Source organism: Aquarana catesbeiana, linkage group LG07 (genome assembly GCF_042186555.1).
Source record: "Aquarana catesbeiana isolate 2022-GZ linkage group LG07, ASM4218655v1, whole genome shotgun sequence".
Taxonomy (NCBI): domain Eukaryota; kingdom Metazoa; phylum Chordata; class Amphibia; order Anura; family Ranidae; genus Aquarana; species Aquarana catesbeiana.
In genome coordinates, this window is record NC_133330.1 from 336,517,044 (window position 1) to 336,529,320 (window position 12,277).

Genomic DNA, 12,277 nt, shown 5'->3' on the forward strand with positions numbered 1-12,277 from the left:
TACAGTCTCTGACCCTCTCCTATATAATGTCTGCAGTCTCTGACTATCTCCTGTAATATGTCTGTAGTCTCTGACCATCTCCTTTATAATGTCTGCAGTCTCTGACCATCTCCTGTAGTATGTCTGCAGTCTCTGACTATCTCCTGTAGTATGTCTGCAGTCTCTGACTATCTCCTGTAGTATGTCTGCAGTCTCTGACCATCTCCTATATAATGTTTACAGTCTCTGACCATCTCCTGTATTATATCTGCAGACACTGATACCTGAGGAAGGACTCCACGCCCTGTGAAACGCGTTGTCATAGCAACCACCAGCGTCACTTTTCAGCTCTTCCAACCCGTGCATCAGACGTCCTTGGAGTCCAGTCGGGTTCTCTCATCATCAAAGGACTTCCGTTGTGAGTGGGTGGCTTGTTGGCGGCTGCACGTCCTCCCACTGGGACTATTCACCACCACTCGGTCCAGACCCTGCCTGGAGCCCTGTGTGCCTGAGCTACATTACAGCACAACCACTGACGTTTTTACTCTAGGAACACAATGTAAGTGTTTAGTGTTTTCTTGTTACTTTGTATCTCCATTCATTAAACGGTGTTGCACTAGGGGCCAGCGCTATCGCTCTCTCTTTTTGTATCTCCTGTATTATGTCTGCAGTCTCTAACTATCTCCTGTATCATGTCTGCAGTCTCTGACCATCTCCTGTATTATGTCTGCAGTCTCTGACCATCTCCTGTACCATGTCTGCAGTCTCTGACCATCTCCTGTATAATGTCTGCAGTCTCTGACCATCTCCTATATAATGTCTGTAGTCTCTGACCATCTCCTGTACTATGTCTGCAGTCTCTGACCATCTCCTGTATCATGTCTGCAGTCTCTGACCATCTCCTGTATAATGTCTGCAGTCTCTGACCATCTTCTGTATCATGTCTGCAGTCTCTGACCATCTCCTATATCATGTCTGCAGTCTCTGACCATCTTCTGTATCATGACATTAGTCCTTGACTATATTTTGTTGTGTGTCTGCTATCTTTGGCACATTTCTTGAATTCTATTGGTGGCCCCATGCCAAGAAGGTTGACCACCACTGTTATAGAAGGATATGCTTAGTTAGTTTTTCATTTCAGAGGTTCACAAACACTTTAATGGAAATGTTTGCACCCTGAGCTGCTCTAAGTGCTGAAGTGACCATTGTGTGTTCTTTTTTCTCTCTGCTTACCAACAGATACTGGGGAGGCAAAAGGACCTCACCTGAAACTGTGATCTCAGAATGAACTGGAAGTCACTAGCCAGTCTGCTGCTTCTCCTAATAGGTAAGTACAAAGATATTATATAAGATTGTCCCTCTTTTCCTACAAATGTTCTGGTTGCTGTAATTCTGCTTCACAGCAAAATATGTAAATAAACTGTGCCCAGAGCATACTTCCCAACTTTATCACAACTATGGTGCAACAATGAGTGGTATATCCCAACATGCCCTAAACCTAAACACTGTGTAAGTCCTTAAAAAGTCCAATATCATGTGGAAGTGGAAAACACTCGGCATGGCTGCAGCACCTCGTTGAAGTAGGTACTTGGGTAATCCCACTGGTAATATCACAAAGGAAGAAAGAGAGAGCGAGGGCGCAACCATCTAAGTGTAGATTTATTAATAAAAGCGTTAAACACACATATGCACTAATTGTGGAAATAAATAGATCAGCCTACCAGACAGCCCAAGTCCAGTGTTCCTGGAGGTAGTCTGCAGAGTTCATCAGGGAAGCAGTTAGGAGTAGCAGAGTGAAACCAAGAAGTAGCTGGACGGCTGGGTCCTCTCTGAGTGATGACTGGAGAGCGATGGGGGGGAAGTGACTGGCACTCCGGAGCTAAAGATGACACCACACATGATGTGCACAGGGGGTGTGGCAATGTGTTTTGGGGCAGTACCACCTCTTTGTCAAGCCTATTGACATACCAAGGGAGGAGGCTTTTTAAGTGCAAGGGGACCTTGTGGTTAGGTATCTATAGAACTACATGTTCATATTGTTGTGACTTAATAGGGGACAAATAAAACCCAAAAGAAAAGAGAGCTTAAAAAAGAAAAGAAAAGAAAAATTTGGGCTAGAAAAGTATAAATCTATAAATAGTAAAATATACAGTATATATATGTATGTATATATATATATATATATATATATATATATATATATATATATACACTGATCAGCCATAACCCCCCTTTTACCATCAAAAGAGCCCTGACCCATTAAGGCATGGACACCACTAGACCTCTGCAGGTATGCTGGGGTATCTGGCACCAAGCTGTCAGTAACAGATCTTTTAAGTCACATTGCCCCCACCAGCTTGCCTTCTTCCCGTATTGCATCCTGGTGCCATCTCTTCCCCAGGTATGTGATGCACAGGCACCCAGCTATCCACATGGTTCTTCAGACCAGGCCACCTTCTTCCATTGCTCCATGGTCCAGTTCTGATGCTCACCTGCCCATTGTAGGCATTTTTGGCTGTGGAGATGGGTCAGCATGGGCAGCCCCATACACAACAAACTGCGATGCTCTGTGTGTTCTGACACCTTTCTATCAGAACCAGCAGAATTTTTTTAAGCAATTTGAGCTCAAGTTGCTCTTCTATTGGATCAGACTGTATGGGTCAGCCTTTGCTGCCTACATGCATTGCTTTCTTTAAGCCTTGACTGCTCATAACCCTGTCGCTAGTTTGCCAGTTTTCCTTCCTTGGACCACTTTTGGTCGGTTATGACCACTGCAGACCAGGCACATCCCACAAGAGCTTCAGTTTTGGGATTGCTCTGGTCCAGTGATCTAGCCATTGCAATTTGGCCTTTGCCAAAGTCACCTAAATCCTTACATTTGCCCATTTTTTGTTCTTTCAACACATCAGTTTCAGGGACAACGTTTTCACTTGCTGCCTAAAATATATCTCACCCACTTCCAGGTGCCATTGTAACCAGATAATCAATATTAAATTCTAAATTAATCACTACGCTAACAATAATAAAGCAGCTGACATAAATTGTATGGTGACAATAAAAAGCATAAAAGGTTAAATATATGCAGCGCCAGAAGCATCAAATTATAAAATAATAGCCCATAGTGTTGAAACAGAGTCTTTGTTCAGGGGAAATACTGGAACCACCCATGGTGCAGACAGAGATACAATACGGTGAACATGAGATTATCCTCCACCGAACATCAACACATGGGGCCTCTTACCAAAGGAAATTGATCACTGAATTACAGGTTGTCAAACAAGCATGATATATATCCACAGCGCCACAGAACCACTTCATAGAAGGCTGCATCTTGTAGTCCCACTCAATGGTAATTCATAGATACATGCATAGGATACAAGAAAGCAACTCCTCATGGTGTAGTATTTAAAACCAAGGTAAATTAATTTCTTATGAAAAGCCAGGGTACTCACATTTTGAGAAATAAAAACAGGCATATCAAAAGTTGCAATTCATCATGGATAGTAGATTTTTCCAACCACAAAGATGGCCGCAGTCGGCACGCTACAGTGTAGTGACATCCCTACGCGGCGTTTCGTACAACGTTCCTATTAGACGAAACCCCAAAAGGTGTTTTAAATACTACACCATGAGGAGTTACTTTCTTGTAACCTATGCATGTATCTATGAATCCTCTCGTGGTCTTCGGTTGTATCATTAATTAGGGCTCAGAGTGCCCAAAACCATGAGAGGATTAATATAACAGTATTGATCTATAATTCTTCATTTAGTCCCATGGGTGCTAAATGTATTAGAAGTACAACTTAGGGTCTCCATCCACCTTATGGATATCCTTTAGCTATATTAATGAGAACCAACTTATTGTTGGCTGTCCCTAGACGTAAGCTCATTATATAATGACCCCCAATGCAAAGGGCCCTTCTCCACTCAACACTAATGTAAATATCCCAACTCCACTCACTATTACATAAAAGTAAGGGGACCCTTCTCCACTCAGCATCAATGTAAGGGGGGCACTACACGGACCACCAATGTAAGGGGGAGGGGTTACTAGTGTATTTTCCTTCTAACTGTTTTTTTTTTGTAACATTCAGTCCTAGGTGTGGTCACAGAAGCTCAGACTGAATCTACCACTTCAGCTACCTCTAATTCTACATTAACAGGTAAGTGGAGGTCCAGTAGATTGTACTGAATTGGAATACTACAGGTGTGACTATAAGAGAAAGTTTGCTCTGTATAGAATGTAATAAACTGTTGAAACACACAAATGAGCAATCCAGAAAAAGTTTTCTCCCTATTGTGGGGTCACCAGTACAGTATTTATAAATTTAAATCATATCCCCTCTCAAGCGTCTCTTCTCCAGAGAGAATAAGTTCAGTGCTCGCAACCTTTCCTCATAACTAATATCCTCCAGACCCTTTATTAGCTTTGTTGCCCTTCTTTGTACTCGTTCCATTTCCAGTACATCATTCCTGAGGACTGGTGCCCAGAACCACACAGCATACTCCAGGTGCGGCCAGACCAGAGTCTTGTAGAGCGGGAGAATTATCGTTTTATCTCTGGAGTTGATCCCCTTTTTAATGCCAATATTCTGTTTGCTTTGTTAGCAGCTGCTTCACATTGCATGCCACTGCTGAGCCTATCATCTACTAGGACCCCCAGGTCCTTTTCCATCCTAGATACCCCCAGAGGTTCTCCCCCCAGTGTATAGATTGCATTCAGATTTTTGCAAACCAAATGCATTATTTTACATTTTTACATTTTACATTTTTCTACATTAAACCTCATTTGCCATGTAGTTGCCCACCTCATTAAATTGTTGAGATCTTCTTGCAAGGTTTACACATCTTGAGATGCCCTGCTTAGCTTAGAATCGTCTGCAAATACAGAGATTGAACTGTTTACCCCATCCTCCAGGTTGTTTATGAGCAAATTAAATAGGATTGGTCCCAGCACAGAACCCTGGAGGACCCCACAACCCACCCCTGACCATTCTGAGTACTCCCCATTTATCACCACCCTCTGAACTTGTAGCCAGTTTTCAATCCATGTACTCACCCTATGGTCCATGCCAATGGACCTTACTTTGTGCAGTAAACATTTATGGGAAACTGTGTCAAATGCTTTTGCAAAATCCAGATACACCACGTCTACGGGCCTTCCTTTATCTAGATGGCAACTCACCTCCTCATAGAAGGATAATTGGTTTGGCAAGAACGATTCTTCATGAATGCATGCTGATTACTGCTAATGATACCGTTCTTATTACTAAAATCTTGTATATAGTCCCTTATCATCCCCTCCAAGAGTTTACATACTATTGATGTTAGGCTAACTGGTCTGTAATTCCCAGGGATGTATTTTGGGCCCTTTTTAAATATTGGTGCTACATTGGCTTTTCTCTAATCAGCTGGTACCATTCCAGTCAGTAGACTGTCAGTAAAAATTAGGAACAATGGTCTGGCAATTACTTGACTAAGTTCCCTAAGTATCTTCAGATGCAAGCCATCTGGTCCCGGTGATTTATTAATGTTAAGTTTCCCAAGTCTAATTTTAATTCTGTCCTCTGTTAACCATGGAGGTGCTTCCTATGATGTGTCATGAGGATAAACACTGCAGTTTTGGTTACTGAAGCCCCCATATTACCTCGTGAAGACTGAGCAGACGAAAAATTCAATACCTTCGCCATCTCCCCATCCTTTGTAACCAGATGCCCTTCCTCGTTCTTTATGAGGTCAATATGGTCTGTTCTCCCTTTTTTACTGTTTACATACCTAAAGAATTTCTTGGGATTTTGCTTGCTCTCCTCCGCTATGTGTCTTTTGTGTTCTATCTTAGCCGCCCTAATTGCACCCTTACATTTCTTGTTGCATTCTTTATAAAGTCTGAATGCTGATGATGATCCCTCAACCTCATATTTTTTGAAGGCCTTCTCCTTTGCTTTTATATGCATTTTTACATTGGAGTTAGGCCATCCAGGACTTTTGTTCGCTCTTTTAAATGTATTGCCCAGTGGGATGCATTGGCTAATGCCCTTCTTTAATATGCTCTTAAATCAAACCCATCTCTCCTCCGTATTCTTTGTTCCTAAGATTTAATCTCAATTCATGCCTTTAAACAAGGTTCGTAGTTTAGGGAAGTTGGCTTTTTTGAAATTCAGTGTCTTTGTATTCCTATTTGTGTGATTTATACTGAAGCCAATTGACCTGTGATCGCTGTTTCCTAAATTGCCCCATATTTCCACATCCGTGATCAGGTCTGTATTGTTGGTAATCAGTATATCTAGTAACTCCTTATTTCTAGTTGGTGCGTATACCATCTGAACCATGAAATTGTCCTGCAAGACATTTAGGAACTGGCGAGCCTTAGACGAATGCGTGGTCCCCTCCGCCCAGTCTATGTCTGGAAAATTAAAATCCCCCATTATGATAACACTTCCCATCCTTGCTGCTAATCCAACTTGTGATAGGAGATCTGCCTCCCCCTCCTCCCTCAGGTTATGGGGCCTATAGCATACTCCCAGTATTATTTTCCCCTTAGCTTCATCCCTTTGGAGCTCTACCCATAAGGATTCCACGTCCTCCCTAGCTCCCTTAGTGATGTCATCTCTCACATTCACTTGTACATTATTCTTGATATATAGGCATACCCCTCCCCTTTTTTTACTCTCTCTATCCCTGCAATAAAGGGAATACCCTTGAATGTTTGCCAGCCAATCATGAGAGCTGTTGAACCAGGTCTCTGAAATCCCCACAAAATACAAATCCTCCTCGTACAACAGTATCTCTAGTTCACCCATCTTGTCCGCCAGGAACCTGGCATTGGTGAACATGCCACATAGTTTAGACCAGTCGCATACTATCCTCTTATTGGGTGTTCCGAGATTTCAACTAGGACTTGTTACTATACTTACCTTTGGTTTATGTGCTTTAGTCAACCTACCACTAATGCCCCCAATACTACCCTCTGGAATATGTTCCTGACTATTTCTACCTCTGGACCCTCCCCCCAGTCGCCTAGTTTAAAAACCCTTCTAACTTTTGGATTGACCACCGGCTTCTTTTATTCCTCTAGTAAGTAGAAGCAGGGCTGTCAGGTTGTTCATTTCGCACTATGGATGGTGACATCAATTGACTGTCCAAAGAACTGTTATTTCTGCGTTTATTAGATAGTGTGGAGTTAAATCACATGACAGTTTCTTCTATCTCATGGATACTCTGCCAACTCTTTTTCAGCCAGGGCTCTGTGGAATCTTGGCGTTCCTTCAGAGGCTGCTTGGGGTTTCTTGATCAGTAAGCAATGGCAAAATTATTCTCTCCCTTTACCATGCCTGTATAGTTCCTGGGACCAACATTGCTTGGCCAAGCCAGAGGTGTAGGATTAATGGAGTTTCCCCCTTTGTCTCTCAGGTAGGTAACCACTAACACCTAGTTAGATCTTTTGAGCTGTCAGGTACGGGAGTATTCTTTCTACTGGTCACCAATTCAAGGGGTCCTTGTTGACCGCCAGTGTAAGGGTGGCCATCTTCAACAGGGCCGGGACAAGGGATGGGCCGGATACCATCAATGTAAGGGACACTTCTACTGGCCACCAATATAGAGAGGCCCCTTTCCACTCACCTCAAATGCAAGGGGGTTTGTTTCCACCCATCACCAATGTAATAGGACACTTCATCCTATATCGCCACCAATATAAGGGCTCCCTTCTCCATTCATGCCAAATGTAAGGAGACCCTTCTCCATTCTCCACCAATGTAACGGGGGCCCTTCTACTGACCACCAATGTAAGGGGGCTCTTCACTCACCACCAATATAAGAGGGCCATTTTACTGACCACCACTATAAGGGGGGGTCTTACCACCAATTTACTTAGTCATCCTTTCCACTGACCACCAATATAATTGTGCCTGTCTCCCACTCACCACCAATGTAAAGGGGCACTTTTTCTACTGATCACCAATGTAAGGGCTCACTTCTTCACCAATGACTAATGTAAAGGGGTCCTTCTACCCTTTTCTGATAATGCAGTACAACTGGTCCTGTTGTACTGGGCCCAGGCCCCATCAACTAAACAGGGAGGCCCAGGGCAGCTTTATTGTCCATTCCTGCCTAAATTAATAGATGGATTTTACTAGACCACACCCCCACTTCTACTAGCTTACCAGAGCTTAAATTACATTTCCCTGCGCCCCTTGAGGTCAACAGAGGGGCCCAGGACGTGAAACAGCAGAGGGCCATTTTTTAATATTTGGGGTGTAGGTGGATAAAGTCAGTGCTGCTGTTCCACTGCATCCTGGGTGGTGTAGGCAGGTTTGGGGGGCCCCATCAGGAAGGCTGTATGGGGCCCCATGATTTTTAACAGCTGCCCTGCCTTCTACTGACTACTAATATACAGGGGCCCTTCTTCACCAGCAAAGTAAGGGGGCCCACCCCCACTCACCATTCTTGTAAGGGGACCATTCTCCACTCATCATGAAGGTATAGGGGTTCTACACAGACCACTAATGTAAGGGGACCCTTTTTTTGCAATTACCACCAACGTAAGGGAGGCTCTATTGCTCTATTCTTTTATTTCCATATTATTATTTGTTTAATTGCATTATTATTCCTGAAAATCTGTTTGTCTTATTGGGTATATACACTTTATGGTATCGGACACGCGAAATATGGCACATTCCTTATTCTTTACTTTTTTTTTAAATGTATCTTTTTATCTACAACCTATTCATTGCACTAATGAACCATGAGCTGTAGATATAATAGGTTTTAGCAGGGGCTCCCTGAGACCTGAAAATTTTAATGTATTTCAAGGGCTCCTTTATTAAAAAAAAGTCTAATATCTCCAGTGACAATCTTGCATTTGATGCTTTGAACGTCAATTCAAGAAGTACATTTATTTAGTTTTCACCATGAATATACAAGCGTTTAAAACAAATTGAGGCAGACAGTGTGACCTATACAGGTATAAAGGCTTACTGACGTTAATTTGTTATATCCCCTAATGGGAGAGTTTCTCCTTTGAATAATTCCTCCTTTGAACCACACAATGCAACAACGGCAGCATACACCAGAGGGCGCCACAGGATTATATGGGCAACGGGACAACACATAGCTCAGATTTTTAGCTGATGAATGGGTAGGAGATCATACAGAAAAAATATGATGGCTGGAAAAGGCATGTACAGAAGAAAATTTAAAAAGAAGAAGAAGATAACTAAGTAAAGTAATTAGTTGTTATTTTCTTTTTTTTTTCTATATTTCTTTTTTTTTTCCTCTTTTTCTTTTATTCCCTATTTTTTTTTCTTTTCTCCTCTATTTTTCAATTTTTTCTATATCTTTTTTCCCCTAATTTTTTATCCTTTTCTCTTTTTTTTTCTTTTTTTCTGTTTTTCATATTTTTCTTTCTTTTCTCTATTGGTTGAACTAGATGGTGTCTTTTTTTCAACTAAACTGTCCATATATCCCCACACACAGACCATAAGTCCAGTTATATCTGTCTCTCTCTGGCTTTAACCATTTCCTGCCGATGTGGCGCATATATGTGGCCTTATGTAAACAGCTTTCAATGCTGAGGGCGTGCCCCCTGCGCACTCCCAGCACGGTCACTTGCGGGGACTTGAAAGCTCCTGATGCATACTTGCGATTGGGAGCTTTCTGACCATGTGACTGCTGTGACAGCCAATCACAGCGGTCACATGATCCGATCCCCGCCTCTGCCTCCCTGCATTAAGAAGCTCTTAAAGGGCCGAGAGGCAGCGGTGAGAAGTTTTTAAAGTAGGACTAAAATCAAAACATTTGGAAAAGCAAAATGGCAGAGTGATGGCTAGGGATGCATCGGCAACCTCTGCTTCCTTAGCCGGCACTCTGCAATTCTGCTTTCTGGAATCTCGTAATTAATATATCATTTGGGGAACCATTTCCATCCAATAGCACGTAGCAACAGCCCTGAAGAAGGAGGGGTCCATTCCCCCAAAACGCACTGACTTAGTGTACATGTTTAACCTTTAAATAAACGTCTTATAAACTATATGTAGCACACCCCATGTAGGACCTGCAGATGAACAGGGATCCCCCACTCCTGCACAGCCAGGGGCACCAAATCTTCACAGGCACACAGAGTCAGAAAACAGTCCGTAGCTTTGTTTTTTTGTTGGTTTTTAGAGAGTTACTTGTATAGAGATGGGAGGTTATGGGATGCCCATTTGGCTTCAGAAAACTTCAGGGACAACTTCCTATAAACATCTACACAGTGGCGGAATTACCAGGTTCGCAACAGTCGCACTTGCGAAGGGGCCCTGGCATTCCGCCACTGTCGGAGGGCCCCAGCGGAGTTAATAGTCGCACGGCTCTGAGCTGACAGTGTCAATCTCACAGCACAGAGCTTGCATTGACAGTTCTATCTCCCCCTCCGTCCTCTCTTGAACGGGATGAGACAGGACACAGACGATCTCCTCCCACTTCTCCCCCTCCCCTCTCCTTTGCGTGCTCTGCGGGCAGTCAAGTGTGAAGCTAACGAGCTCACATTCCTACGGAGCGCGCACAGGAGAGGGGAGAGGGAGAAGGGGGAGCTGATCGGCTGTGTCCTGTCTCATCCCGTTCAAGAGAGGACGGAGGGGGAGATAGAACTGTCAATGCCGGCTCTGTGCTGTTCCACTGATAGGAGGCATTGATGGGCACTCATAGGAGGCTCTAATGGGCACAGATAGGCAGAAGTCAGGCAGCATTGATGAGCTCTGATAGGTGACATTGATGAGCACTGATAGGCAGAACTCATAGGCAGCATTTGTGAGCACTGATAGGTGGCACTGATAGGCAGCATTGATAAACACTGATAGGCAGCACCGATGGGCATTGAGCACTGATAAAAATTTAAAAAATCTAAAATGCAGCGCTTAGGGAACACAAACCCCCCAGGATCACCTTTGGGAGTAGGTATTCAACTGGTGAATCATAAATGGTGAAAAAAATAGTATGCAAACACTGAAAGTGATAAGGGCATAAAGGATGACAAATGACAAAAAAAAGTAATTTAAAAAAATTACACTGAAAAAAATGTGCCTTTAAGAAGTATGGGCGGAAGTGACGTTTTGTCATGGAGACGAGTGGGCGCCATCTTAGCCTCACTCATCTCCAGGCACAGCACGGAGAAGGACGCAATCGCCTCCGCCGCTACAGACGGCTCCGGTAAGCGGCGGAGGGGCACCAGATCGTGGCAGGAGAGGGGGGCCCTCTCCCGCCACTGATAAAAGTGATCTCGCGGCGAATCCGCCGCAGAGACCACTTTTATCTTAAAGCCGACCGCCGCACGAAAACGGGGATACTTGCTGCTGCCATAACAACGATATCCGCCACCAAAGTTTGGACGTACATCGGTGCGCGGCGGTCGGCAAGTGGTTAAATGAAAAAAAAAGTGGAAAAAAAAATCAAAAATAATAATATATATTTTTTTTAAATCACACATGTGAGCTACTGCCACAAACATCAGAGTGAGAGCAATAATTCTAGAGCTATAATTCACAATTAACTCTAGAATGATAACTGTAAAAGCCGTCACCAATGGACAATTTTAAGTATCATATTCTGCTGCCATTTCACAGGAGCGAGCAATTTTTTAAATCTTGACAAGTTTGGTATCTATTTACTTGACACAAGATCATCTTTTATATTTTACAAAAAATTGGGTACTATATTGTGTTTGTGGGCACTAAAATAGATTTAAAGTTGAACTATAGGCAACTGTCCCTGATTTGGAGCAATGTCCCTCTGTCCCTCTTTCCTCCTCATTTGTCCCTCATTTTGGTCTGATCTATATAGCTGTATATAAAATGCACTTTTTATCTATCAAAAAGTGTTTTCCAGCGCTAAACCTTTCATCCGATTTCTAAATTGCTGCATTTGTAAATTCCAAAAGCCAATATAAAGGAATAGTAGTGGTAAAAAAGCACTTGTGGGTTTAACCAATCTTGTTTTTTTGTACAATTCTCCTTTAAGTGGGCGTGGCAAGGGGTGTGTCCTATGCCTGCATGCTTTTGTCGATAGGTGTCCCTCATTCCCATTTCAAAAAGTTGGGAGGTATGTATAATGTTTAGGGGTTCCAAGTAATTTTCTAGCAAAAAACGATGATTTTAACATGTGTGTGAAACATTAAAAAATTGCCCCAGTAGGCAAGGGATTAAGGTGTATGTGTGGGCGAAATCTGAACAAAAACAGCACATCTTTGCAATAAATAGACATTTCCCGGTCTCTTTAACTGCACTGTAAGTACTGAAAGTCCCTGATGATCCTGACAGAGATGTGG

At 42.9% G+C, this 12,277-nt stretch overlaps 1 protein-coding gene across 1 annotated transcript in view; it reads left to right on the forward strand.

The window, feature by feature from the left end:
• The first annotated feature begins 264 nt into the window (after window positions 1-264).
• The window catches only part of LOC141102991 (uncharacterized), a 34,357-nt gene continuing 22,344 nt past the window's right edge, over window positions 265-12,277 (forward strand). Inside the window, exons 1-3 of the mRNA XM_073592081.1 lie at window positions 265-538; window positions 1,219-1,306; window positions 4,074-4,142. Coding sequence (XP_073448182.1) covers window positions 1,264-1,306; window positions 4,074-4,142 — 112 coding nt within the window. The 5' untranslated portion in view covers window positions 265-538; window positions 1,219-1,263. The remainder of the gene's footprint in view (window positions 539-1,218; window positions 1,307-4,073; window positions 4,143-12,277) is intronic.